The sequence below is a fragment of the Natator depressus genome, chromosome 10, assembly GCF_965152275.1.
Source record: "Natator depressus isolate rNatDep1 chromosome 10, rNatDep2.hap1, whole genome shotgun sequence".
Classification (NCBI taxonomy): domain Eukaryota; kingdom Metazoa; phylum Chordata; order Testudines; family Cheloniidae; genus Natator; species Natator depressus.
In genome coordinates this window covers 83,218,935-83,245,289 of record NC_134243.1, presented here as the reverse complement: position 1 = coordinate 83,245,289, position 26,355 = coordinate 83,218,935, and the positions used below count along the sequence as shown (strand labels likewise).

The 26,355-nt window shown below is 63.0% G+C and overlaps 3 protein-coding genes across 5 annotated transcripts; all 3 read left to right on the top strand.

Moving 5' to 3' along the window:
• Positions 1-22: 22 nt before the first annotated feature.
• Positions 23-8,310, top strand: LOC141994320 (uncharacterized). Its single transcript, XM_074964525.1, has 3 exons — positions 23-4,311; positions 5,771-5,984; positions 7,764-8,310. The coding sequence occupies exons 1-3, from the start codon at positions 4,245-4,247 to the stop codon at positions 8,308-8,310; spliced, it is 828 nt and encodes a 275-aa protein (XP_074820626.1). The 5' UTR covers positions 23-4,244.
• UNC45A (unc-45 myosin chaperone A) lies at positions 8,283-20,551 on the top strand. Of its 3 annotated transcripts, none has more exons than XM_074966711.1 (20): positions 8,283-8,298; positions 11,230-11,388; positions 12,474-12,510; positions 12,613-12,788; positions 12,977-13,069; positions 13,632-13,799; positions 14,452-14,620; positions 14,958-15,128; positions 15,290-15,461; positions 15,738-16,038; positions 16,323-16,417; positions 16,585-16,726; positions 16,921-17,061; positions 17,225-17,352; positions 17,588-17,654; positions 17,921-18,034; positions 18,320-18,435; positions 18,563-18,680; positions 18,770-18,925; positions 19,435-20,551. In XM_074966711.1, the coding sequence occupies exons 4-20, from the start codon at positions 12,717-12,719 to the stop codon at positions 19,693-19,695; spliced, it is 2,484 nt and encodes an 827-aa protein (XP_074822812.1). In that variant the 5' UTR covers positions 8,283-8,298; positions 11,230-11,388; positions 12,474-12,510; positions 12,613-12,716; the 3' UTR covers positions 19,696-20,551. The 3 variants fall into 3 exon arrangements, with proteins under 3 accessions (XP_074822812.1, XP_074822811.1, XP_074822813.1); XM_074966710.1 differs by lacking the exon at positions 8,283-8,298 and adding an exon at positions 10,556-10,602; XM_074966712.1 differs by lacking the exons at positions 8,283-8,298; positions 11,230-11,388 and adding an exon at positions 11,538-11,588.
• On the top strand, positions 20,104-26,324 carry RCCD1 (RCC1 domain containing 1). The gene is given in 10 exon segments (XM_074964524.1): positions 20,104-20,348; positions 20,947-21,029; positions 21,032-21,076; positions 21,079-21,231; positions 21,407-21,743; positions 22,143-22,264; positions 22,630-22,755; positions 23,095-23,253; positions 24,061-24,090; positions 24,276-26,324. Coding segments are annotated over 10 exon segments (1,443 nt in total). The 3' UTR covers positions 24,419-26,324.
• The last annotated feature ends 31 nt before the right edge of the window (positions 26,325-26,355 follow it).

Below are 26,355 nucleotides of genomic sequence, written 5' to 3'. Positions count from 1 at the left end.
GTGCAGCTCTAATGGACACTCTATGGAACTGGAGACTGTGAATTTCCCTGAGTTTGTCGTCAGCTTTTAGGCAAGAAAAGGCCTGTTTGCACCTCCCGCTTTGTGTCTGGTTTGTGGCTCTTGCTGCTGGTTCCAGTGTGTGGGGAGAGCCCTGACCCAGGCCGGGGGCTAAGATCCCGGGGCGAGAGGTGCTGGTTCTGGGCCTGCAGGAGGCAGGGGCTCCAAGGGCCTCTGCCCCCTTCCCTTCAGCTGATGGGACGCCCACCCCCCTTCCATTTCCTGCTCTGGGGGGTTCTCTTGCAGCTTCTATTGACTGAGCCCACAGTGTCAGGGAGGGAGGCTTCTCCAGCCCTCCCTGAGAGCCTGCAGCCCCACCCAGCAGGGGGTGCTAAGGAGCGAGTGCCCCTCCACCCAGCCGAGTCCCCTGCTGCCCCCGCCCAGCCGGGGGCAGTAAGGACTGAGTGGCTCCCCTCACTGTTCCTGGCTGTTACGAGCAGTGAGGGAAGGTGGGAAAGCGGAGGATGTAACAATGCTGGTCCTGGCGTGAGAGTGCCAATTCAGGACAAATTGCTTCAAGCTGGGCAGTGACAGCCCAAGGCTGGGGTTTCTTTGCACACCAAGGCAACCCAATCCAGCCAGAGAGAGAGGACTTTGGTCTCACCCTACTGGCTAACCACAAGTCACACAAGCAATTCCCTTAGACACTCCAGTTTCCCAGTATCCCCAGCGCCACTCGTTATGGGGACAAATGGTTATGAAAACCAATACCCCAGTAAAATAAAAGAGGTTCTCTCGTTCCCAAAGGACCATGCCCCAGACCCAGGTCAATATACAAATCAGATCCTACCCACCAATCACGCTGTTGCCAATCCTTTAGAATCTAAAATCTAAAGGTTTATTCATAAAAGGAAAAAGATAGAGATGAGAGCTAGGATTGGTGAAATGGAATCAATGACATACAGTGATGGCAAAGTTCTTGGTTCAGGCTTGTAGCAGTGATGGCATAAACTGCAGGTTCAAATCAGGTCTCTAAAGAACATCCCCAGCTGGGGTGGGTCCTTCAGTCCTTTGTGTAGAGCTTCCGTTTGTAGCAAACTCCCTCCAGAGGCAAGAAGCAGGATTGAAGACAAGATGGAGATGAGGCATCAGCCTTTTATAGTCTCTTCCAGGTGTAAGAACCCCTCTTTGTTCTTACTGTGGAAAATTACAGCAAAATGGAATTTGGAGTCACATGGGCAAGTCCCTGCACACTTTGCTGAGTCACAAGGCGTATCTGCCTTCTCTCAATGTATCGCTGATGGTCCTTAATGGGCCATCAAGCAGGCTAGGCAGAGCTGACACCAACTTGTCTGGGGTGTCACCCAGAAGCATAGCACAAGTTTGAAATACAGACAGTATAGAGCCAATATTCATAACTTTAACTACAGAAATGATACACACAGATAGACAGCATAACCATAACCAGCAAACCATAACCTTGTCTTGGACACCTCATTTAACCCCCTTTATATAAGATTTGGTGCCACTACAGGACCTTGGTTGCAACAATGATCTATACAGTCCCAGATTATGTCAATAACGTCACAGAGGGTTGCGCTGGTTCTTTAGTAGACCCCTCCCTGCCCCTCCTGGGAGCCGTAGTTCCAGGCCCCATTCTCCCTCGGGGCTGAGCTGTCTGGCCAGACTGTGTCCCCCCGGGCAGCAGCGCAGTTGCCCTCTAACCAACTGTTCATCTCGATTTGAGACCCAAATCTTGGTAATTCCAGTTCCACTAAACTCCACGGCCAGGCTGACAGCCCCTAGCTGGCAGAGCATTATAGTGCCTGCCTTGTTGACCTGTTTTCTCTGGCAGCTGCCTCGGAGGGATGGAGCAGAAACAGACAAAGCTGAGGTGTGTGAAAGAGGGATAGTAGAGACCGGGAGGGGAGGGAGACCAGCCGCTGCTCTTTCCCCTGGTCACAACACAGATACAACGGGGCACCCAAAGGAACTGACAGTGAGCAAAAGGGAATATTTTAGAGAATGCACATGTAGTCTGTGGAACTCACTGCCACTAGAGTAAGAGCTGGGTAAGGTTAAAAAAGAATCCGATGTTTCTACGGAGAATGAGAAAGGTACAAAGAAGCAACCTGGCTGGCTCCTGCAGGGCAGGGGCCAAGCCCAACGGCTGTATCCAGGGCTAAGGGATGGCCTGTCAGGGCAGGTTATCCCACTGCTACCTTCAGCAGGGCTCCTGTGCCTCCCCCAGAGGCAGCCAGTGCCAAGGACCGAGCTAGATGGATACGGGGCTGCCCCAGGCTAACAATCTCACTGCCCATCACTGCTGCTCCCCTGGCCTGGCTGCGGGGCTGTGGGAATGGCTCTGAATGTGGCTCCTTGCCGCCATGCCCCCGCCACAGCTCCTGGCCGCAGCTGGGTGCGTGCAGGGAATCTGCCCTCAGGAGCAGCCTCCTGAGCATCTCTGGTTGCTATGGGGCCAGTGTCATTACACGGTGCGGCCCTGGGGCTGTGGAACTGCCCTGGCCTCCCCCAGGGCTAATTACTGCAAGGAGGGGGTGGGGCAGGAGGGTGCCTGCAGCTGCCTCTGGTAGTGCTGAGCACAGCTCCCTGCCCATGGGACATGCAGGAGGCCACGCTCTGCCTTGTTTGTCTCTGCTCTTGGCACACAGCAGCGCTGGCTCCTGTCCTCAGTGCCCCGGAACAGCTAGCGGCAAGGCCTTCCCCGCAGCAGCTTCCCCCTCCTGGTTGGACCCCGTCCCTGCCAAGCCAGGCCCCACGGTCTGGCAATACTCCTTGCAGGCTGCTTGCTAGAGGGCCCTTGTCCCAGGGCTGTGAGCTTGGAGCACCAGGAGACCCTGCACATACTAAACTGAAGGCTGTGGGATGGGAGCTCAGTGCTGGGGCTGGGCAGTGGCCTTGGGGCATGGGATGGTCCTGGGTACAATGCCAGGCTCAGGCTTGTGCTGCCCCCTAACGAACAGCTCTAGCCCCATGGCGTAGGAGAACCTCCCAGACTGGCCCCCAGGTAACAGGGGCAGGAGGCCTGCCTGAGTCTGCAGAGAGCCTGAAGCAGGAGAGTGGAGGGGAATGGTGGCTCGCAGCAGTGCTGGTGGCTGGAACAGACCAGGCAGGTCTCTGCTGGCAGCTGGGGCGTGTGTGCACAGGTGAAAGGGTCCTGGCAGCCCGTGTGCAGGGTGCCCCAGGGCTGGCTGCTCTGTGGGTGGGGCGGGCGGCAGGAGGAAGGGGCTGGCACGCTGACCCCCTCCCCCATCCGCAGGGCACCTATAAGTGCAGCAATTAGCGGCTCTGGCTCCTGAGCCACCACTACTGGAGCCTCTGGTGGGGGCCCAAGGCCCTGCCCCTGGGTGGGGAAGGGCAGGAGAGTGGTTGTCCTGGCAGGCCCTGGCTGGGCTGGGCTGGGCTGGTTCTCCCTCTGCCCTGCTTGGCAGGGGTCTTCTGAGAGGCCATCTTGTTGCTGTCCCCCCTCCCCGGTGCCCCCCATCCCTGCTGTGCTGCCATTCTCCAGGCCATGCGGTAACAGCTCTGCCTCTGCCCCATGGAACGTGACCAGGGCCCAGCCTTGCCAGGTGCTGGCACAGGGGGTTGGATGAGGGGCCTCTCACCCTAGGCAGGAGCATGGCCACCCCATGCCAGCCTCGCCACCCAGAGCTGGGTACGGTTGGACTTGTTTGGCATAGCACTCCCTACTCCTCTGTGTGCCCTTCCCCACCTGCTCTCCAGCCAGAGCCGCCTTCCCCTCCTGCATTGAATCAGAACCCCTGTCGCCCCCAGGTTTGGCTTTATGAACAGAACTGCCTATCTGCCCAGGCTAGGCTGCTCCAGGACTCCTCTCTCTGCCCTGCTCAGCCCACACCCTAGATCCTCTCTCCCCAGGGAGCCACTGCCCCGGCCCTGCCTGGGGGAGTCACTAGCACCCATTTTCTTGGCTGACAAGTGGGGCTCAGGAATGCCAACACCAGCCTCAAAAGTGCCTGCAGCCTCCTGCCCCACCGGGCACTGGTTCCCGGAGAGGCTCATTAGTGATGTGCCCGCCCCCTTGGCTCGGCCGGGTCCCAGTGGAGCCGGGCAGTAAGTGCAGAAGGCTCCTGCGGAGAGGCCTTAATGGCTGCGCGAGGGAGAGGCGCTTGCTGGGCCCGAGATGGAGGCGGGGGCAGGAGGGGCCGTGGTTTCTGTTTCCTCAGACTGGAGCCTGAGCTGCCTCTGCCCAAGGAGCAGACAAGAAGATGCTGCACAGACTCTTGCTGGGGGGCCTCCTCTGCACAACACTGCCTACCAGCTTCCTCGGCACGGGTAGGACACCCCTCGGCTCCCCAACCCCCTTGGCACGGGCACAGTGTCCTCTCAGCTCCCCAACCCCCTCGGCATGGGTCGGGCACCCCTTGGTTCCCCAACCCCATTGGCAAGGGCACAGTGCCTTCTCAGCTCCCCAACCCCCTCGGCATGGGTAGGGCACCCCCTCGGTTCCCCAACCCCCTTGGCATGGGCACAATGCCCTCTCAGCTCCGCAACCCCCTTGGCACAGGCATGGCACCCTGGTCAACTCCCCAAACTGCTCTGACTCCCACCCTGCTAGGTCTCTGCTGTCGCACAGCGCTATTCACGCTGCTCATTCCGGGGGGCAAGTGTGCGTCTGGCCCCAAGGGGTTGGTGCAGGCCGGGGCAGAGGTGTGATTGGCACGGCCCTGGAGTCTCTCGTGTAGGCATGTCGGTGCGTGTCCAGGGGTGGTGCACTGTTCCGTGGGGTGTGGCCGGGCTGGGAAGTGTGCCCAGCTGGGTGTGAAGCCGGGCCACATTTCCCCTGCTGCCCTGCTTTTCCTCAACTCCCTTCTCCAGCCTGGTCAGGACTAACATAGGACACTGCCCCGCCCCCTCCACGTGGGCAGTCTCCTTTGCCCCCCGCCAAACTCTCGTCCTTGGGGAGAGTGCTGACAGTGACACCAGGGGTCCCTTTGGGCTCAGCGTATCGGGCAGGCACCCTGCCAGCCATGCTGGAGGGTGCAGCACCAGGACTGGGCACTGTGAGATGGGAGCCAGCGCCAGAGGCCAGCATGGTTTGGTGCTGCAGGCCCTCTGACACCCCTGCTGTGCTGGGCAATCAGGGTCACAGCCCATGGGGTGAGCACCCTGCCCTACCATGGCCAACACTAGGGTGCCCACAAGGAGCCACCGGCCGGCCACCCTTAGCTCATGAGCCGCTGACAGGCGCGTGAAGCAAGCCCCTCTAGCCAGCGTACGTGGGCGAGCAAGTTGTTCCGGCTTGCGCAGCCCAGAGCCTGAGGGCCACAGGGTGGGGTCCCTGTGCATGGCGGGTCCCAGGCTAGGTCGGATTGTGGGGGAGGATTCAGCGAGCTTCTCCAGGCCACACCCGGCTCGGAGGCCAGCTGTAGCCACTTCTTGGCCATCCCCTGGAAGAGCTTCGGTCTCCCAGGAGGGCTCTCCCCAGCCCATCCCCACAGAGCCCTGGGAAGCTTCAGCCAGTCAGAGCATTTTGTCAGGGTTCTCCTCTTGGTGGTGTTGAGAATGAGGTCACCCTGGGGCCCCCTGAGACTGGGCTGGCCCTGCTTGGTGTCAGGCCTCCCACAAAGGTCTGTGAGCATGGGCCTTCCCCACCTGAGCTAAGGGGGGAGGGGGGACTCCATCAGCTGGTAGCAGTTGTAGGCTGTTATCTGCTGCGACCGTGTGGTAGGCCAAGCTCTTGTTCTTGGCTCATGTTCTGAATAGTCTCTTTGGCTGGGACTTCCCCTTGCAGCCTCGGCCCGTAACCTGCACCTCTGCGAGGGATATCGCAGCCCTGATGGGCGCTACCACTCCGGTTTCTACTGCCCACGACTCACTGACCCCCCTGCACACAGGTACTGCTGCCGCCACGGAGACCATGCCCTGAAATCCTGCTGCCCCCAGCTGGAGTTTGAGAGCCTGAGAAGGGTCAATCTGTCCAACGTGCCCACCCCAGCCAGACTCAGGTAAGCAGCAGTGCCTGGTCTGTGTGTGCACTTGCGGGAGGGGAGGGGCTGCTTCAGGTTCTAATGCCAGCCATGTTTGCACCCCCTTCTGGAGGGGCAAACCTCGCGTGACTTGTCGTGGCCCTGCACCACGCACAGTGCAGCGTGAGCGCAGAACACTGCATGCTGACGGGTGCGCCTGGACCCTGGGAGCCACCCAGGTGAGCTGTAAAGAGGGGCTTAGGGCTCTTGGGAATGGCAGAGCTGCAAGGACCATGAGCTGGTTTTACATGAGCCAGAAAAGCCCTGGAAAGACGTGCTGTGACAGGCACAAAGCTACATTGGCACTATATAAATCCCTAAAAAGAAAAGGAGGACTAGTGGCACCTTAGAGACTAACCAATTTATTTGAGCATAAGCTTTTGTGAGCTACAGCTCACTTCATTGGATGCATTCAGTGGGAAATACAGTGAGGAGATTTATATACACACAGAACATGAAAAAATGGGTGTTACCATACACACTGTAAGGAGAGTGATCACTTATGATAACACCCATTTTTTCATGTTCTGTGTGTATATAAATCTCCTCACTGTATTTTCCACTGAATACATCCGATGAAGTGAGCTGTAGCTCACAAAAGCTTATGCTCAAATAAATTGGTTAGTCTCTAAGGTGCCACAAGTCCTCCTTTTCTTTTTGCGAATACAGACTAACACGGCTCCTACTCTGAAACTTATATAAATCCCTGTTACGCCCACACCTGGAATACTGCATGCAGTTCTGGGCACCCCAGCTCAGGAAGACACATTAGACTTGGAAAAGGCTCAGAGAAGGGCAACAACAATGATGAGGGGGATGGAACAACTTCTGGATGAGGAGAGATCGAAAAGACTGGGACTGTTCAGCTGAGAAAAGAGACGACTGAGGGGGGATGTGATGGAGGTCTGTAAAATCCGGACGGGTGTGGAGAAAGTAGATAAGGACGTGTGATTTGCTCCTTCTCAGAAAACAAGAACTAGAGGTCACCCAATGAAATTATTAGGCAGCAGGTTTAAAACTAACAAAAGGAAGTACTTCTTCACACAACACACAGTCAACCTGTGGAACTCCTTGTCAGGGGATTTTGTGCAAGCCAAGACTATAACAGGGTCCAAAAAAGAACTAGAGAAGTTCCTGCACGAACTTACGACTATTCAATCAATGGCTGTAAACCAAGACAGTCAGGGACACACCCCATGCTCTGGATGTCCCTAAATCTCTGACAGCCTGAAGCTGGGAGTGGAAGATGGATCACTTGATAACTGCCCTGTTCTGTTCATTCCCTTTGAAGCATCTGGCACTGGCCACTGCCAGAAGATACTGGGCTAGATGGATCGTTGGCCTGACCCAGTCTGGCCGTTCTTATGTTGTAAAGGAAAATCATGCCTCTCTAATCCATTCAAGTGGCTGGAGCTCATTAATGGGCATTAATGACTCATGCCCAGCCCTGTTTTCCAGCAGCAGCTGCAAAGCAGCGACTCTCCATTCACAAGGGGTCCATGGGCAGTGCCTCTGCTGAGCACCGGGGTCCATACATTTCCCTAGCAGCACCGGGCTCCCCAGGAGCGGGATGACGCCCCCTGGCATCGAGCTGGAGAAGATTTGCAAGTAGGACAGGGCCGCCTGGGGGCACCCAATAGTGCCCAGTGGGGGACACCGCCTGGCATCTGGGTTCCCCTGGGAGAGTGGAAGCCACCCCTTGGTAGCAGTATCGTGCCCAGTGTAACACAGTTATTGCCTTGTACCTTCCCCCCCCAGGAACCCACTGCCCCTGCTGGCTGTGGGGCTCTACGGCCTTCTCGTCCTCACGCTCATGACCCTCGACTTCCTCCACTTCTGCAGACTCAACCAGCGCTGCTTTTACAGCCTCCCGAGCAGCAGCCGTCTGGGCAAGCACCTGGCCAGCTCCTTCCCGCACCGCTGCCCACAGCCCGGCCCGGCGCGAGGAGGGACCCAGCAGCAGGAGCTGCCCGCGGCCCAGCCCGGTGCGAGGAGGGACCCAGCGGCAGGAGCTGCCCGCGGCCCAGCCCGGCGCGAGGAGGGACCCAGCGGCAGGAGCTGCCCGCAGCCCGGCCCGGCCCGAGGAGGGACCCAGCGGCAGGAGCTGCCCGCGGCCCGGCCCGGCGCGAGGAGGGACCCAGCGGCAGGAGCTGCCCGCGGCCCGGCCCGGCGCGAGGAGGGACCCAGCGGCAGGAGCTGCCCGCGGCTCGGCCTGGCGCGAGGAGGGACCCAGCGGCAGGAGCTGGCTGTACCCACGGCCCAGCCCAGCCAGGACAGCAAGTGTGACGAGCAGGTGCCACAGTGACTGTGGGGTGACGCTTGGGGCAGAGGGCGTGTCGGCTGTCGGTATTACAGAGGTGATGTTAGCAGAGCCTGGCACGCTGCCACTGCGATAAAGCCAGCCCATGCCTCAGCCCCGCGCTGTTTGGCCTGGCCTGGCCTGGCCCTTATAAAGTGCCTAAGCTGCTTGACAGGCCAAGCCCTGCCCCCGAGTGCTCTGTCTGGGATGTGACCTCTGGAGAGAGAGGAACCCTGGGGTGTGTGTAGTGGGGTGGAGTCACACGATGACACAAGCTGGGCAGGGCGGGGGTCTCCTGGCCCTTGTCCGATTCATCCCGCCCATGGCTCATCTGTGCTCAGGGTCCCTGGGGCTGCCTGCAGCTCCTCGTTCACAGGTAAAGGTGACAGCTGGTCGCACTCTCAGTTCCCATTTATTGCTGGTTGTGGCTCGATCCCCACCCTGGGCACCGAGGGCTGTGGGCGGGGTCCTTGCTCCTCCGTGGCCAGTCCAGCTGCTGTGCACCTGTTCAAGGGAGCATGGGAAGGTCCACAGGGTTATGTGTGATGGGCGTCAGCATGGGGGTGTGTGTGGGGGGGGTGCACACTTGGGGTGTGGCATGTTCACATGTGCGTGTGCAGGTGTGGCATGTTCATGTGTGGGTGTGCAGGTGTGGGTGTGAGGGGTGTGCATGGGTGTATGTATGTGGGCAGGTGTGGGTGTGCGTGTGTGGGGGTGTGTGGAGGGGTGTGTGTGTGCATGTGGAGGGGCGTGTGCATGGGTGGGTGTGCGTGTGTGTACACTCCTGCATTGCTGGAGTGAATGCTCACTGCACAGCTGTGGGTGTGGCCCTCCCCTCTGTGGCACCAGCCGACCTGGTCACCTCTGCAGTGTCTGCCTCCTGAGCCGGTGGCCTGGGTCTGTGGTGAACTGGTGAACTGTGGTGAGCTGGGTCCCAGCTGCTGGGTCTGTGGTGAACGGGCTGCAGGTCTGGCTGCAGCCAAGTTGTGCCATTTGAGGACTCAGCACAGGTGGCTGAGCCATGTGGCAAATTGGAACTGGAGCCTGATGTTTGCCCAGGGTCAGTCTCCCTCCAGCCCAGCCAGTGCCACCTGCCTGAGCCCTAGCATTGCCAGGCATCTGGTTTTCGACTGGGACGCCTGGTTGAAAAGGGACCCCGGTGGCTCCGATTGGCGCCATTAAAAGTCCGGGCAGCGGTGCAGCAGGGCCCCGGGGCGAAGGCAGGCTCCCTGCCTGCTCTAGCTCGGCGCAGCTCCCGGAAGTGGCCCACATCCCTGCAAACCCCAGAAGCATGGGCGGCCAGGGAAGCTACGTGTGCTGCCCCCGCCCCGAGAGCCGACTCCGCAGCTTCCATTGGCCAGGACCCGTGACCAATGGGAGCTGCGGGGGCAGTGGCTGCAGGCATGAGGGCAGCGCGCTGTGCCTCCCTGGCTGCCCACACCCATGCAGCTAGGGGCTGCAGAGGCCTGGCGGCCGCTTCCTGAGACCCACAGTAAGCACTGCCAGGACCCTGCACCCCCAAGCCCCTGCCCAGCCCTGAGCCCCCTCCTACACCCCAACCCCCTCATCCTTGGCCCCACCACAGAGCCTGCCCCCGCCCCGCTCCCCAGGCCCCTGCCCCAGGCTGGTGAGAGCAAGCGAGGGTGGGGGAGTGCGGGCGACGGCGGCAGGGGGAGGGGCGGGCGGCGGTGGAGCCTGGAAGAAGGGGCGGGGCCTTGGGGCAGGGGTGTTCGGTTTTGTGCGATTAGAAAGTTGGGCACCCTAATGAGCCCTCCCGTGACCCCTGCTGCTGTCCCACGTGCAGGTCCCATCACCCCCGGCGCCCCCCTAGGCACAGCTGCCCCAGGAGCCCAGCTGGCTCCCTTGGCCGGGGGCTCAGAGACCCCGCCCCCGGCCGGGGGGAGGCCAGGCTGCGCCCTTGGCTCCCCCCCGCCCACACGGGGGCGCAGCGCAGCGGCCCGGCCCCTGGACAGGGGCGCGTCATCGTTAGGGTCCAGAGTCAACGGGCGGCGCCGCCTCGGCCGCTGCCGCTCGGGGCGGGGCCAGGGCGGGCGGGGCTCCTGACCCCCAGGTTAAGCACCGCCCCTTCCCTGAGCCCGTCACGTGATGCCGGCCTCTACGTCCGCGGCGTCCCAGCGAGGCCGCCGGGAGGCGGGGAGGGGCGCTGACAGATGGCGTCATTCCGCCGCGCGCGCGGGGGGCGGGGCCCGGGCGAGGCAGGGGGCGGGGCGCGGCGCGGCGCGTCACTGCGCGGAGGGAGCGGCCGGCTCGGCGTCCGGACTCGGCATGGAGGCGGCCGTGGGTGACCCGCCGGGCCCGGCTCCGGCTCCGGCTCCGGCTCCGGGGGGGACGGACTGGGGGGGCCCGGCTCCGGGGGGGACGGACTGGGGGGGCCCGGCTCCCGGGGGGACGGACGGACGGACGGACTGGGGGGGGTCCCGGCTCCCGGGGGGGGGACGGACGGACGGACTGGGGGGGTCCCGGCTCCCGGGGGGGGGACGGACGGACGGACTGGGGGGGTCCCGGCTCCCGGGGGGGGACGGACGGACGGACTGGGGGGGTCCCGGCTCCCGGGGGGGGACGGACGGACGGACTGGGGGGGTCCCGGCTCCCGGGGGGACGGACGGACTGGGGGGGGTCCCGGCTCCCGGGGGGGGGACGGACGGACGGACTGGGGGGGTCCCGGCTCCCGGGGGGACGGACGGACTGGGGGGGGTCCCGGCTCCCGGGGGGACGGACGGACGGACGGACTGGGGGGGGTCCCGGCTCCCGGGGGGACGGACGGACGGACGGACTGGGGGGGTCCCGGCTCCCGGGGGGGACGGACGGATGGACTGGGGGGGTCCCGGCTCCCGGGGGGACGGACGGACGGACTCGGGGGTCGGACTCCGGGGCTCTGGCCCCTCTGACTGTGTCTTTCCCCAGGGCGCGGCAGGGCAGCTGCGGCAGGAGGGGAACCGGCTCTTCCAGGCCGGGGACTACGCGGCCGCGCTGGCGTCCTACACGCGGGCCCTGGAGCTGGGCGCGGGACCCCCGGAGCGCGCGGTGCTGCACCGCAACCGGGCCGCCTGCCACCTGAAACTGGTGAGCCGGGGGGCCCCGGCGTGGGGCTCGGTGACCCGCGTGGCGCCCGCCCCGCTGCGCCGCCAGCCTGAGGCCGCTGACTCAGCGGAGCTGTCTGGGTTAGCGGCACCTCCTGCCCCCCGAGGTGGGGATCCCTGGGCCAGCGGGCGCGGGAAGCCAGGGCAGCTTGCCAAGGCTCTCCTGCCAAGTCAGCATCCGAGGCAAGCAAAAGGCACTTGGGTAGGGGAGCGATGGGTGCAGGGTGAGACCTAGACAGGTGGATAACGGGCCTTTTCCCGTCCCTGCTCTGGCTCTCGGGGCTCCCTCCTGGGCGGGAAGGGCTGGTGAGCACTGCCCGGCGCCAGCGGGAGTAGCCGGGAGGCCGGGCGGTGACACGTGTGACCCCGGCCAGGGACGGGCGTGAAGCCCAATGTTCCAACTGCCCTCGCTGGGCACCGGGAGTCACAACCTCTGCGCCCGCCGACAGGTCTCTGGGATGCATCGAGCAGCCTGCTGCTGCTGCAGCTGGGGGGAAGGGGGGGCTCTCTGGCCCAGCAGGCTGCTGTGACTCCCCACTTTTCAGGTTCCACCTTATCTGCTCTTACACAGCGTGTGTCCCCTCCCCAGGGAGCCCCAAGCTGCTCTGGGCAGGAGGGGCGGCGCCAGTGATTGTGTGGCTGGGGTGTGGGTTGAGCCCCCCGAGCTGGGGGTAGGGGGGATCCGGAGACCCCCAGAGCAGGTGGCGCCATGGAAGTGGAAGTTCGGTGGGCCTGAGGGAAGGCGATTCCTGCATTGTGAGGCCAGCAGGGCCCATGGTGCTGGTCTGGTCTGAGGAGGGATGTCCTGGGCAGGGTGGGCTGAGCTGAACAGTGGGGAAAAAAAATCTATCTGTCACCATGGCAACTCCATGGAAACATCTGCTCAGTGATATCTGAAAATCCAGGAACCTCCCCCTGTGGACAGGTCAGTCTCTCCTCCTCTGGTCTGGGCTTTTAGCACCTCCCCTGTCCATGACAGGCCTGCAGGCTAGCGGGACCCAGCCTGGCCGTCTTGTGCTTCTAACACCATGGCGACCCGCCTCTCTCACCTGCCTCCCTTCTTTGCAGGAAGATTATGCCAAGGCAGAAGCTGATGCATCTAAAGGTACGGCAGGGCGGGTTGTCGGTCAGCTTGCTGTTTCCCCAGTTGGGGGTAGGGGGAGCGGGCCCAAAGGCCCCCTCTGACTGTGCTCTGGTCTCTGCTCAGCCATCGAAGCCGATGGCCACGACGTCAAGGCGCTGTTCCGCCGCAGCCAGGCGCTGCAGAAGCTGGGCCGCCTGGACCAGGCGGTCTACGACCTGCGCAGATGTATGAGCCTGGAGCCCAAGAACAAGGCCTTCCAGGAGGCACTGCACGACCTGGGGAGCAGCATGCAGGAGAAGGTGAGCGCAGCAAGGCCTGGGCGAGGGCTCTGGAGGGCCAACGCTGCCAGCACTGTACTGGCCTCTGAGAAGCCTTGCTGCTCACGGCCCAGGCGGGGCCGGGCTGCTGACCCATCTGCAGGCCGAGGCTGGACTCCCACTGCAGGGTGATAGAGGCCGTCACTAACCTGTCCCTCCGTCTGTCTCAGATGAAGCTCATGTCGTGCACGGACTCCAAAGTAGAGCAGATGTTTCAGATCTTACTGGACCCCAAAGAGACAGACACAGACAAAAAACAGAAGGTACCAGCTCTGAGCAGCCACAGGGCAAGGTGTGGGGGTGGGAGCTGGCTGTGACCAGGGGAGGGAATGTGGTGGGGGTGGAGGGTGGGAGCTGGAGTGGCTAGGCAGGTGCTGACAGGGGAGGGAATGTGATGGGGGAGGGGGACTGTCTGGATGGGGTGCTGGGGGGAATTATGGTGGGGGAGGGGAGACTGTCGGGGGAGTGGGAGTAGCTGGGCAGGTGCTGGTGGGGGGGTGGGTTCCAGTCCCTAGGCAGATGTTGCTCACTAAAGCATGAGCTGCGGGGCGGTGGGAGAGGCTGCTGTGGCTCTGGGCATGGGCACTTGTGTTCCCGCTGCAGGAGCAGGAGGCTCCGGCTTGGCAGGTCTGAGCTGCTGGAAGCCAAGGGGGCCCCCTCTCGCTGGCTGCCCAGGCAGTGATTCCACCTGGGACCCCTTGGTGTCCTGCCTGCTGGTGCCAGTGAGGTTCCTCACTCCCTGGGCTCCTTCCCTGGGTTGTGCTCAGCCCCGCGGCCTCCCTGCTGAATGCAGCTTGCCAGCTGCATATGACTCCTGTCTCCCAGGCAGCGCAGAACCTGATTGTGCTGGCCCGGGAAGAGGCTGGGGCGGAGAAGATCTTCCAGAGCGACGGCGTCCGGCTGCTGCTGCTCATGCTGGACACGGGCAGAGAGGACGCGATGCTGGCGGCTCTGCGCACTCTGGCTGGCCTGTGTTCCGGGCACCGTTCGCGGGTAGGTGTGGGCTGCTCCCAGGGCTTGGGGCCTGTGCCCCATGCAGACGTGTGCCCCCCACGGGACCAGTGGATTGGGTTGCAGGGTGTGCTGGTGGGAGACTCACCCTGGGGGTTGCGACCTGCAGTTACTGACGCTGCTGAGTGGTGCAGTAACCGGGGCCACTGCTGCCTGGCCTGGCCGGGGCTCCATCCCCTTGTGTGGGCTGTGGTGGGAGAGAGGAGCCTGCCCGGCTCCACCTCTGTAGCTGGGGTCAAGGACTGCAGCAAGGGGGGGGCTGTCAGTGCTGATCCGCATTGCGCCTGCCCAGCACAGCCTGGCCGCCCCGGCGTGAAGCCTCTTCCTGCCTCGCTCTCCTCTGGCGCTGACTCCGCAGCCCGCCTCCTGCAGGGCCAGCTCCCAGGCTGTAGTGCCCGTCTGTCCCCACCCTGCTGTCTAGCTGGCGAGATCCCTCCCTTCCCTTTGCCAGCGTGGCTAGCGCTTGCCCGAGAGCATTTGGGGGGTGTGTGCCCCTGGCCCCGGCAGGCACTGCTGGGTATCTGCACAGGGCAGCTGGGACTTGCTGGGGCCAAGTGTGGGGTGAAGGGGCAGCGCTGGGGGGGCTTGGGGCTTCTCAGCAATCTTCTAGCAGGCTGCTCTGCTGTGCTCACAGACCATGGCCATCCTCGCGGAGCTGGGGGCACCACGCATTTCGGCGATGCTGGGAGCGGAGCACGAGCAGGTGTCTCTGGCGGCCTGTAACCTGCTGCAGGTCATGTTTGACGCACTGAAGGAGGGACTGCAGAGGGACTTCCGTGTCAAGGAGGAAGCCCTTGTGCTGGGTGAGTGACCCATTCTCTCTGCTCAGCGGCAGGTTCCAGAGAGGCCATGTCCTGGCCAGACCTTACCCGTGTCCCTGGATTTCCAGTGGCAGGTGGTGGATCGCCTGGCACAAGCCTCTCTGATGTCCCCCTGGTGCCAGGCAACTTTGTGGGTGCCCATCCTGTGACAGGAGGGACGGAGAAGGGGCCTGTGTGGAACACCTGGGGCTGTGATTTGGGGTACCCTGGGCTCTGTGCCTCATCCCACCATTTTCTGTGCTCCCAGCTGCCCATGAGGGGGGCCAGGGGCTGGGCGGGGAGGGGGGTACTGACGTTCTTGGCGTTTGCTGTCTGCCAGATCCCTCGAAGGAGCTGAAGCTGCTGATTGCGCACCTCTTGGAAATGCTGACCCGGGAGGGGGCCTCGGCCCACGGCCGCAACAACACCCTCAACCTCCTGATCAAAGTGGTGCCGCGGAAATCGCTGCGTGACCCCAACAACAGCCTGACCCTCTGGGTCATCGACCAGGGTAAGAGCTGCTCAGAGCACCCTCAGGGCTGCCACACCCCTCCCAGCTCCCCCCCTCACGCCTGTGCTGGCATGGGTCCCTCGCTCAGCCAGAGTCGCCTGCTCCCTGAGAGCTCGTGAGCCTGTTGCTGAGGGCGGTGTCTGAGCGCCCTGCCCTTGCAGGCCTGAAGAAGATCCTAGAAGTGGGGGGCACGGTGTGCGAGGCCCCTGGCAGCCTGCCTGCGACAGAGAACAGCCGGATGAGCGCTGCTGTCCTGCTGAGCAAGCTCTACGGTGACCTGAAGTGCGACGCCGAGAGGGAGACCTTCCACCGGCTGTGCGAAGACTATGTCAGGTGAGGAGCAGCCCCATGCCCTGGGCACAGCCTGGGCGCCACCTCTCCTCGGCCAGGCCGTTCCCTGACCGCTGGCAGGAATGCTCCCTGCTCCTGGGGTCTGTGCCCGGCAGGGATTGGCAGCTCAAGGAGGAAAGGAGCTACCAGCCTTGCTGTTCTTGGGGGTGGGACGGCTGGAGCTGGGCCTGCTGCTGGCACCATGCCTGCAGGGCGGGTGGGGGCTACAGCTGATGCCCCCGGGCAGGGTTAGCCTTTCTTGCTGCTCTTCCCCTCCAGGAGCTGGTTTGAGGGGCATGGGTTGGCTGGGAAGCTTCGTGCCATCCAGACGGTGTCGTGCCTGCTGCAGGGCCCCTCGGAAGCTGGGAACCAGGTGCTGGAGCTGGAGGGGATCATGGAGAGCGTGCTGGCTCTGTGCGCCTCCGTGCGGGAGGTCGACCAGTTGGTGGCCGTGGAGGCTCTGATCCATGCTGCTGACAAGGCCAAGCGGGCGTCTTTCATCACGGCCAACGGGGTGACCCTGCTCAAGAACATCTATAAGTGCAGCGGGAGGGACAGCATCCGCATCCGGGCCTTGGTGGTGAGGAGCCCAGCGAGGGGGGCTGTCCCTGAAGGGTAGAGTGTCCTGCTGGAGGCTGAGCTGCTGCATCTGGGCACAGCGGGAGAGGCTCTCACAGGGCTGGAAGCGTTCAGGGGCTGCGTGTGTGGATGCAGGGCCCATGGCAGGCCTGCGGAAGCCCTTGGGCTGATGAGTTTGTGTCCAGCCCAGGTGGGTGGGGGTTCCCATTGGCAGGGTCCCCCCAAGGCATGCTGAGGGGCTGGGGGCAGGGAGGGGCTGGCCTGACGTGCTGTTCTTTGCTGCAGGGGCTCTGCAAGCTGGGCTCTGCCGGAGGCACCGATTTCAGCATGAAGCAGTTCGCCGAGGGCTCCACCCTGAAACTGGCCAAGCAGTGCCGCAAGTGAGGGCCTGGGGGGTGGGGAGAGGTCCCAGGGGCAGGGGAGCATCTGAGGGTGGGTGCCGGGGGGGAGGGGGGGTGTCCAGGTGAATCCTGTACCACCCAGCCCCCATGCTGCCACCACCACAGAGGGGTGCCGGCGCAGGCTCATGGCTGCTCCCCTCCCGCAGGTGGCTGTGTAACGAGGTGATCGACGCGGGCACACGGCGCTGGGCGGTGGAGGGCCTGGCCTACCTCACCTTCGACGCGGACGTCAAGGAGGAGTTTGTGGAGGACAAGGCAGCTGTGCAGGCCATGTTCCAGCTGGCCACGGTGATGCTGCTGCTGGGGCAGCGCTGGGGGGAGGGGGGCTGTGTTGGTGTCAGGATAGCACGTGGGGGGACATGGCTCAGTGGGGCAGAACTGGGAGCTGCTTCCAGTCGATTGCTCCGTGGGGCCAGCCAGCCTAGCGGTGAATCCCACTCGTCGTGCACGGTTTGCTGAGCGTCCCCTGCTGTTCCCTGCAGTCAGAGGACAGGAGTGTGCTGTTCGCAGTGGCCTCGACGCTGGTGAACTGCACCAACAGCTACGACCACGAGGAGCCAGACCCCCAGATGCTGGAGCTGGCCAAGTATGCCAAGCAGCACGTCCCAGAGCAGCACCCCAAGGTCAGGAGAGGGGCTGGGCTGCGCCCCAAGGGATTTCTGCACCCTGCCGGAGCCTGGCAGTGTGGCCTGGGCCCCCTGGGAGGAAAGGGGCTGATGGGTGTCAGCGGGGGCCTGGGGCGGGCAGAGCCTTGTGTGTACTGTGTAGCTGTCATTCCCCGCACAGGATGAGCCAGGCTGTGTGAGGCGGCGGGTGCACAAGCTGCTGGCTGCCGGTGTGGTGTCAGCTCTCACCTGCATGGTGAAGAGTGAGAACCCGGCGCTGACCAACTCCTGCCGGGAGCTGATCTCCAGGTGAGGCTGTGCCCGTGGGGGGGTGGCTGGCTGGCCCTCTGAGCCACATGCCCAGCTGGCCAGTGGGTTCTGGGTTCCCCTGTGCATGGGAGCAGGGCACTGTGGGGTCCTGCCCAGTGCAGGGAGCCCCAGGGTGCGAGCATGGATCTGCACCTGGCGAGGGGGCTGGGTGCTCGCGCCCTCCCTGTCTCTGCTTGTGCTGACTGCAGCGGCCGCTGCTGCTCTTTGCCCGCAGGGTGTTCCTGGCCGTGGTGGAGGAAGCAGCGGACAGAGGCAGCGTGGTGGCCCAGGGAGGGGGAAAGGTGAGATGCCAGGGTTCCCAGCTTCTCCCCTTGTCTCTCTACAGTGCCCCCCTGTGGGCTGGGTGCATAGCATGAGGCGGGAGGGAAGCGAATGGCCCTGCAGGGGTTGGGGGTTTCTGCCAAAGCCCCTACACATGTGGGCCAGGCGGGGCTCTCTCTAGGGACCCAGGGTGGGGGTGGCGCTTTCCTTGCGTGCGCTGCGGGCGAGCTGGGTGTTGGAAGGGCTGCTGGGCCCTGGCTCTGTACTGACGGCCCTGCCCCCCCAGACACTCATCCCGCTGTCCCTGGAGGGTACCGAGGTGGGGCAGGCCAAGGCTGCGCAGGCACTGGCGAAGATCACCATCACCTCCAACCCTGAGATGGCGTTCCCTGGAGAGCGGGTCAGTGTGGCCTGGCGTGTGCTGTTCTGGGGTGGAGGGGCTGCCCCCAGCAGTCCACACCTGGGCAGAGTTTTTGCCTGGGACTTTCCTCATACTGGGGGTCTCCGGGAGGGCAGGGGTCTCGCGGCTGCTCCTCCCCAGGGAGGCAGCGACTCATGTTGGCTGAGTCTGAGCTGCTCTTGGTGGCAGATCTGCTGCCCGTGCGGGGGAGTCCCTGCAGCATGGCATGTCTGGGGGTTCTGCAGCCACAGCCTGAGCCCCTCTGACGGCTGCCTTGCTCCCTAGATCTATGAGGTGGTCAGACCCCTGGTGAGTCTCCTGCACCTGCACCGCACAGGCCTGGAGAACTTTGAGGGGCTGATGGCGTTAACCAATCTGGCCGGGATCAGTGAGAGGCTGAGGTAGGAGGAGCTGCATCGCGCCTGGCAGTCAGGCGGGTCCCTACTGCTAGCAGACCCCCCTCACCCAGCACCAAAGCCACCCTCTGTCCCAGGTGGGAGCAGGGCGCTCACTTGTTCCTTGTTGCAGGCAGAAGATCCTGAAGGAGAAAGCAGTGCCCATGATCGAGGGCTACATGTTTGAGGAGCACGAGCTGCTCCGTCTGGCTGCCACTGAGTGTATGTGCAACATGGCCATGAGCACGGAGGTGAGGGCCGGCATGGGCAGGGCGGGGGTCTGGGGGAAGGGCCCGCCCTCCGGCAGGAGGGCATTCCCCGTTCTGGCTCTGGCTTGCAGGTGCAGGAGCTCTTCCTGGCCGAGGGCAGCGACCGGCTGAAGCTGCTGGTTCTGTACAGTGGGGAGGACGACGAGAAGCTGCGGCGAGCAGCCTCCGGCACCTTGGCCATGCTGACCTCGCTGCTGCCCCCGATCTGCAGGAAGATCACCCAAGTGGTGAGAGTGCCCCCACCCCGCCCCCATGCTCTAACACGGGCCGGAACGAGCTCAGCCTCCTTCCCCGGCTGGTCTGCTGCGGCTGCCTGCGGGGTGGGACATGCTGCTGGCCTTGCGGAGGGGCACAGAATGTGGGATCCTGGTGTGGAATTTCAGTCTCCTGTGACTTTGCAATGAGTGCTGGGAGGGTGGCTGGGCCTGTGCTGGGGCACCAGCAAGTTGCAGGGCAGAGCAGGAAGGAGCAGCATGTCCTGGCTGCGGCAGGCAGCCAGCTCCGTTTCTCTGGCATGTTGTGGGAAGGAGAGGGAGCCGGCTGAGGCTCAGGGACGGTACAAGTGCCAGAGGGGGCAGCAGCAGCTGGTCTGTGGGTCTGTCCAGGAAGCAGGACTCCGGGCTGGGGTTTCGGCTCCGAGAGTAGCCTGGGTGTGCTGGAGGGCTCCCCGCCCAGGTTCTGAGCCCATACAGGGGCTCAGGGCCTGGCTCAAGCCCGTCTCCCTGTCTCCCCCCAGACGGATCACTGGCTGGAGATCCTGCAGGCCCTGTTGCTCAGCCCCAACGAGGAGCTGCAGCATCGTGGCGCCGTGATCGTGCTGAACATGATGGCAGGCCGGGAGATTGCAGCCAAGCTCATGGAGAGCGAGATGCTGGAGATCCTGTCCGTACTCGCCAAGGAGGAGCGCGACAAGCCCCGTGTGGCCCAAGCTGCCAAGGAGTGCCTGGCGCGGGCCGTGGCATGTGGGCTGATCAAACCCAACGTGAATGGAGAGTGACGGGCTGTCCTGTCTGGGCTCTCCTTCCTCTGTGCACGCACTGCTCTGGGCTTGTAACACACCCAGCTGCTGCTAGGGAAAGACGCTGCCTTCAGAGGCTGGAGCCCCTGGGGTGCAGGTGGCCATGAGGGGGGCCGAACCTGCCTGTTGTATCTTGTCTTAACCGAAGAGTGTGTGCAGTTGAGGCAGGGCCTGCCTAGGGGTGCTCTGCAATGCTCTCAGGTACGTTTCTTCTCTGCACCCACGAGCTGCTGCAGGGTCCCCTTGACACTCTCCCGTCTAGCCTGGAGCTGCCAGCCTCCCCTCACAGCCTCCGCTGAGAGCTCTCTGCAGGCATCCAAGTCCTGCTGCACCCCGTGCTTGTCTCTGCCTGCCTGAGCAATGCCCCCGCGTGTGCTCCCAGCGCAGATGGATGCTGAGCTGGGGGCCAGACTACACTTGCTGCCCCCCAGGAGGGGCATTTGCACCTGCACCTCTCTTCTGGTGCCTAACACGTGTCTGTCTGTCTCCTCCAAGCGCTCTGACCCCCACAGCTCTGCTCTGGGCTGGCGGGGAGGGGCAGAGAGGGCATTCTTCAGGCACAGCGGCTATGTGGGGTTGGGGTCGGAGGGGCAGCACCCTCAGTTGGCGCTGTCCTGCTGTTCCCCGAGGCGGTGAGTGGCTGAATGCAGCAGCTGTTTGGGGTCGTAGATGTGCCCCTGACTGGTCTGAGCAGCTGGATCAACCCTCTCTCTCCTGCCTCCGGGTGCTGCTGAATGCCTTGTGAAGGAGCGAGCGCTGGCCCCGCTGCTGGGGTTGTAGCCTGTCTGTTGCATTTACCTCTGCGGCGGTGGTGGTGGTGGGGGGTGAGGGAAAGCAGGCCGTGTATGCACTGTATTGTATTTTCCTAATAAAACCACCCCCTCCAGCCAGCGGCCTGAACTTACCAAAGCGAAGCACTAAGGGCAGGGGCCTGGCTCACAGTGGGGAAGGGGCTAGGGTGGGGAACAGCTCTGGGCTGGGGGTTCATCAGTCGCAGGGAGCGGGGCTGGACCCCGAGGCTGGGGCCCACCCAGCATGAAGGAAGGTCCCTCCTTGTAACAGCGAGGGGATGTGGGGGTTCTCCTGGGGGCTGTCCCACCCAGGCTGCTCTCCTTTAACTGGGGTGGGGAGAGACCGGGGAGGGGGGTCACCCCACCCTAGGGGCCGGGCTGGGCCAGAGGTTTCTAGGCCTGGCGGCTGGGGGGACGCGGGTTGCCTGGGGCTGAACAGCGCCGGGGTCGCACGTCACCTAAATGGATGGGGGAGGGGGAGACCTGGCCTCAGTTTCCCCATCTGGCAAAAGGGGCGGGGAGTTGTCACGTCATGTGACCGGAAGTCGCTCCCGCTCGCTGTGATTGGCTGCGATGGCGGAACCGGGTCCCCAGCGCGGCTGGTTCGTTTTCGGGTTTCGGGGCGTCGCGGAGCCTCCGGCCGGCGGGGCCCGGCGCCTGGAGCCGGAGCCGGGCGGGATCCGCGTGGTGCGGCCCGCGTGGAGCTACACGGGCCTGGTGACGGGTGAGACTCCGGTGCCGCCCCCCCCCCCCGCCCGGTACCGCCCCAACCCCGCTCCGGTGCCGCCCCCCCCCCGGTGCCGCCCCAACCCCGCTCCGGTACCGCCCCCAATTCGCTACCACCCCCCCTTCGTACCGCCCCCCCCCCCCAGAACCCCCCCTGACCGCTCTCTCCGCAGGGCGCGGCCGCCTGGTGCTGCGGGGGCTGCTGGCGGCGCCGCTGCCCGGGCGCTGCCGGGACCTGCTTCCCTCCGAGAGCCACGTGCTTCTGCTGCGAGGGGCCGCGCTGGAGGCCTGGGCGCGGGGCGCGGGGCTGCGCGGGGGCCCCGCCTGGCGGCGGCGGCTGCACCCAGGGGAGACGGCCGGGCCCCTGCCCCTGGCCCCCGGCGGCTACGTGACCCCGCGGCCGCCCTTCCTGCACCCGCTGCCGCTGCCGGCCCGGAAGCTGGTGCTGGGCCACGAGCACGCGGCGCTGCTGGGCCCCGCCGGGACCGTCTACACCTGGGGCTCCGGCAGGTGGGTGGGGAAGGAGACTGCGCTGCTGGGGGCTGGGTCAGAGAGGAGGAGGGGGAGCTGGTCCCTATGGGGGGGGCGAGGGGAAGACATGGGGTCATGTTGGCTCATCCCTGGGAGGAGGGGAGGATACATGGGGCAGGGTGGCTGCTCCCTTTGCAGGGGGGGGGGAGGGGAGAACATGGGGTCATGGTGGCTCATCCCTGTGGGGGGGGGCGCGAGGGGAGAACATGGGGTCATGTTGGCTCATCCCTGGGGGGAGGGGAGGATACATGGGGCAGGGTGGCTCATCCCTGTGGAAGATACATGGAGTAGGGGTGGCTGGTCCCTCTGGGGGGGGGTTGCTGTGGGGAAGGGGCAGACATCGAGAGCAGAAACGAGTCTCGTGTGTGTTCCCTGCAGACATGGGCAGCTGGGGCACGGGGGGCTGGAGCCGGTGTCGGAGCCCCGGCTCGTGGAGGCCTTGCATGGTGTGCCCATGGGGGACGTGGCAGCTGGAGGCTGGCATTCTGTCAGTGTCAGCGGTAAGGGCCATAGGGGTGGAATGGCCGCTCCCCGCGCCCAGGCCTGTTAGTAGCAACAGGGTGGGGGCTTGGTCAGTGTGGCTAAAAGGGGGATCGCTGGTGCCAAGGGGGGAGCGGAGTTGGTGCTGTTTCCATCCCTGCTCCTGGGGAATGCTCGGCTGGGCCAAAGGGCCGCCCCACTCCAAACTACTTGAGGGGTGATGGTGGATTAGCTCCTGGGGGAGACTCTACAGCAATGCGCAAAGTTCTAGGGGGGAAGGGCTCTGAGGGCCCCTGCTTGCCCAGGAGCTGGAGCTCTGAATGCTCACGGAGAAACACCTTGGTCCCAGTCCTGTTCTCGGCTATCACTTCTCTCTTTCTTCCAGAGGGAGGTGATCTCTATGCCTGGGGCTGGAACGAATCGGGGCAGCTGGCATTACCTTGCAAAGCACTGGCAGAAAAAAGGCCACCAGCCGCAGCCTCTGTCTCCCAGCATGAGGAATCCGGCGCAGGTGAGGAACCCTGCCACGTGGCACAGGCCCGAAGGCTGAGTCCTGGCTGGTGGGTGGAGGCTTAGAGAGCTGCTGCTGCTGGCCTTTCTTGGTTCTTATGGCAACTTGCCTTTCCTTGGCTGCTTGCCGGTGAGGCTTTGGGAACCCCTGGAGGCCCCAGGCTTTTCAGAGGGGTAGCTCCAGCTCAGCCTGCCTGTGCACCGGTGAGGGAAATCCCCTTGTGACAGCCTGGTTACTCTTGCATTGGGGAGGGTCAGACCCTCCCCAGCCAAAAGAGGCCCCCATCTTCCTTGCTCTCCAGCTCCACCACCTGAGTTGGATTTTGAATCCGTTTCCTAGGAGAGGCGGAGCTGAAATTGGTCAGTCCCAAGGCAGCACCGGGTGCTGAAGCAGGTGACTTCATTTCAATCCAGGCCTTCCCCGCTTTGCTGGATCTACCTGAGGGTTCAGAGGTCAGCAAGGTCAGCTGTGGTTCCCGCCACACTGCTGCTGTGACCCGTAAGTACAGGGGCTTGGGGCTGGTCAGCAAGGAGGGCGGTGGTGAAGTGTTGATTGTAGAGCTGGGATGGCTCTAAAGTGGGGGTGGGCACACTTGGCCTGAGGGCCATATTGGGTTTCTGAAATTGTACAAAGAGCTGTGGCTCCCCAAACAGCCAGGCGTGGCCCAGTCCTGCCCTCTATCCCACCCCCCCTGGGACTCCTGCCCCATCCACCCCTCCTCTCATTCCTGACTGCCCCCCTGGACCCCTTACCACACTGTCTGGAGCACAGGGCAGGCAGCTGCGCTGCCCAGCTGAAGCCAGCCACACCACCGCACAGCACCGGGTCAGGCTGCGGCAGGAGGGTCCCGTGGGCTGTAGTTTGCCTACCGCTGCTCTAATGCCTTGTGCTGGTTTCAGCAATTCCCACCTGTCCTGGGGAAGGAGGCTGGCTGCACTGAACAGGCCCAGGCTCCAGGGGAAGGATGGTCACCTCTGCTATATATTAACTTGCTTGGTTCAACTGAAGGTGATGTTCCAATGTGAAACCTCGGGCGGGAACTTGCCCTGAATTAACACCCCTGCCTCGAGGGAACTGACTGCCCAGGGCATGTCTGCTGCACTCAGCTCCTTGGCCTGACTAAGGGCATAAAGCAGCGTGCGTAACAGTCAGCCTGGGACCCAGGGGAGAAGCATACACAGAAGCAAGTTCTACTGCCCCCCTGTGCTGCTTGTTGGACAAAACTTTGCCCTTGGCCCAAAACTGGGGGGAGGACAGACCCTCTCTCCTGTAGCCCCCACAGCTGATTCTTGTCTTTGCTTACAGGGACAGGGGAGCTCTACACCTGGGGCTGGGGTAAGTGAGGATGGTGCACTGCTCTTCGGGCTTGTGAATGTAAATGCTCCTACAACAGAGTCCTCCCAGTCTCCAGCTGCCCAAGGCCCTGCATGAGAGAAGGCAGCGCCCTCCTGGGGCTGGGTGTTGCAGAATTGCTGCTGCAGGAGGTGGGGTGGATGTAGCAGCTGTGTTTTTGTCTGCAGGCAAATACGGGCAGCTTGGCCACACTGACACAGCCAGCTCTGACCAGCCAAGACAAGTGGGCTATTTCCCTGCAAACGGGCTCTCGGTGGAGGACGTGGTCTGTGGCCCATGGAACACTTACATCTGTGCTGTAGAGAAGTGAGAGCAGCTGAAAGGGCCAAGGGCTTTACAAAGGGTGGAGAAAGGCTTTGAGGCCTTGGCCCAGGACAGCATCCAGCCCAACCTGCAGCACTGTTGGGGGTGGTAATGACATGTAAAGAGACTCAGCCACACCTGGGCTTGGAGCTGAACACATGGCTGGGGCAGAAAGAGATTTCCTTTTCAGTGTGGGGGTTTAAATTGCCCCAGCCAGAGAACTCCAATCAATCATCTTTCCCTTGCTAAAAGCATTCTGCAGGTTCTTCCTAGCCCCCCGTTGCCTCCTATAACACTGCTGTGGTCCCACAGGCTGTGGGTTTGTAAAGGTGATAAGACCCTGAGCAAGCATTCCTGCAAGGAGGAGCTAGCTGCACTGCTCTCAACACAAGTACAGTACACCCTGTTGAAGAACTGCTGAATATATTTCCTCCAGAGCTGAACTGTACACTTAAAGGCACCATGAGTAACAAATTCATTCCACACTGTTCCCTCCCTACCAGCCAGGGGAGGCAAAGGTCAAAGGGGGTGGAGGAGGTTAAAATAGGCACTAGACAAGCAAATGCCTGAGCAGAGAGATGCTGCCCCCATGCTGCAGTCAAACCGTACCATGCAGTTCTTGTCATGCTAGCACAGAACCGCCTAAAACCTCCTCCCCACTGTGGAGCAGTGTACAGAGCCCTAGCCCAGCCCCTGCAGGCCAGGGACAGTATGAGAATAAATAACCAAGCGGGGGGTGCTGTAGTGATAAGGTGCACAGTGGTTCATGATCAGGGACGCTATTTACAAAGCAGCACTCAGTGATGGGAACAGAGGTGCAAACAGGCAGAGCCCCACCTCCAGCATGCTCAGAGCAGTCGAAAGGTGCAGCTTGCTAGGGGAGCAGACCCTGGCAGTGGCCTAGCTCAGCTCCCTAGGCTGGCTGGGAGGGTAAGTCCTAACCCCTGCTCTAGAAGCCAGTGCAGGGGGATTCCTGCCTGGGGCAGCCGGGCTGCTGCTCAACCCCAGGAGGCTTCAAGTCTGGGGTATGTGACATGCCCAGCTTGCATCAGTGTAACCACCCTGCCTGGGGCAGGTGTCAACAGGCCTGCTCCAGTTGCCAGAGAGACCACCTGTCACAGAGGTGAAGTGCCCTGGCTGACAGGCCAAGCTCTCCCAGCAGCACAGGTACAAAACACTATACCCGCACAGCACTGTAAATGTGGGAAAAACCGTCAGAAACACAAAGCGGAGTCTAGCAGGCATGAGGTGTAATCAGCCAAGTCTCTCCCCAGCTCAGCTGCCTTTGTCTTTAGAAGGGCAGGTTGTGCTGGGAAAGTACCATCTGCTGAGCCAGGCTGCCTGGCCCCAAGTCAGTGCTGGTGAAGGGCTGCTGGCAGGGAATGCTGGGCCCCCAGGCCTGGCTCGAAGAGACATTCCAGCCAGGGGGGTGAGGGTTTAGCACCCTAGCCCCTTTTTATGGATCATTGCCCAGACCCTCTCGCCCATGCCCATGCCACCTTAAAGGCAGGATGAGGCATGCACCTCAATCAGCTAGTCCAAGGTACTGGCCTCATCCCACCCAGCATATTAGCAGCAGGCAATAAGCCATTGCAGTTCTGGAGCCCTAGGCTCAGTGTTTCAACAGTGCGCTTCAGGAAGGGTGGGCGCCAGGCCGCCCCCAGGCCCCTCTGCCGGGAAGCACTCGAGGGAAGAGGTAAGCCTGCAGGGGAACAGATACCAAGTGAGATGCTGCTATGGGCGCCAGCAGCTCAGAGAGCAGCCCAGGCAGGCAACGCAGAGGCAGCTGTGGGGCGGGGGGGAGGAAAGGAAGAGGTTGCCAGTGGAGGCTCTGGCTGCCCCATGGGCCATGCAGTGGGTCCAGGGCTGCAGGGGCCGGTGTGCTGCAGTAGTGTATAAAGAGCAGGGAGCCCCAGGCAGGAGTAGCCCAGCTCTTTCTAAAAC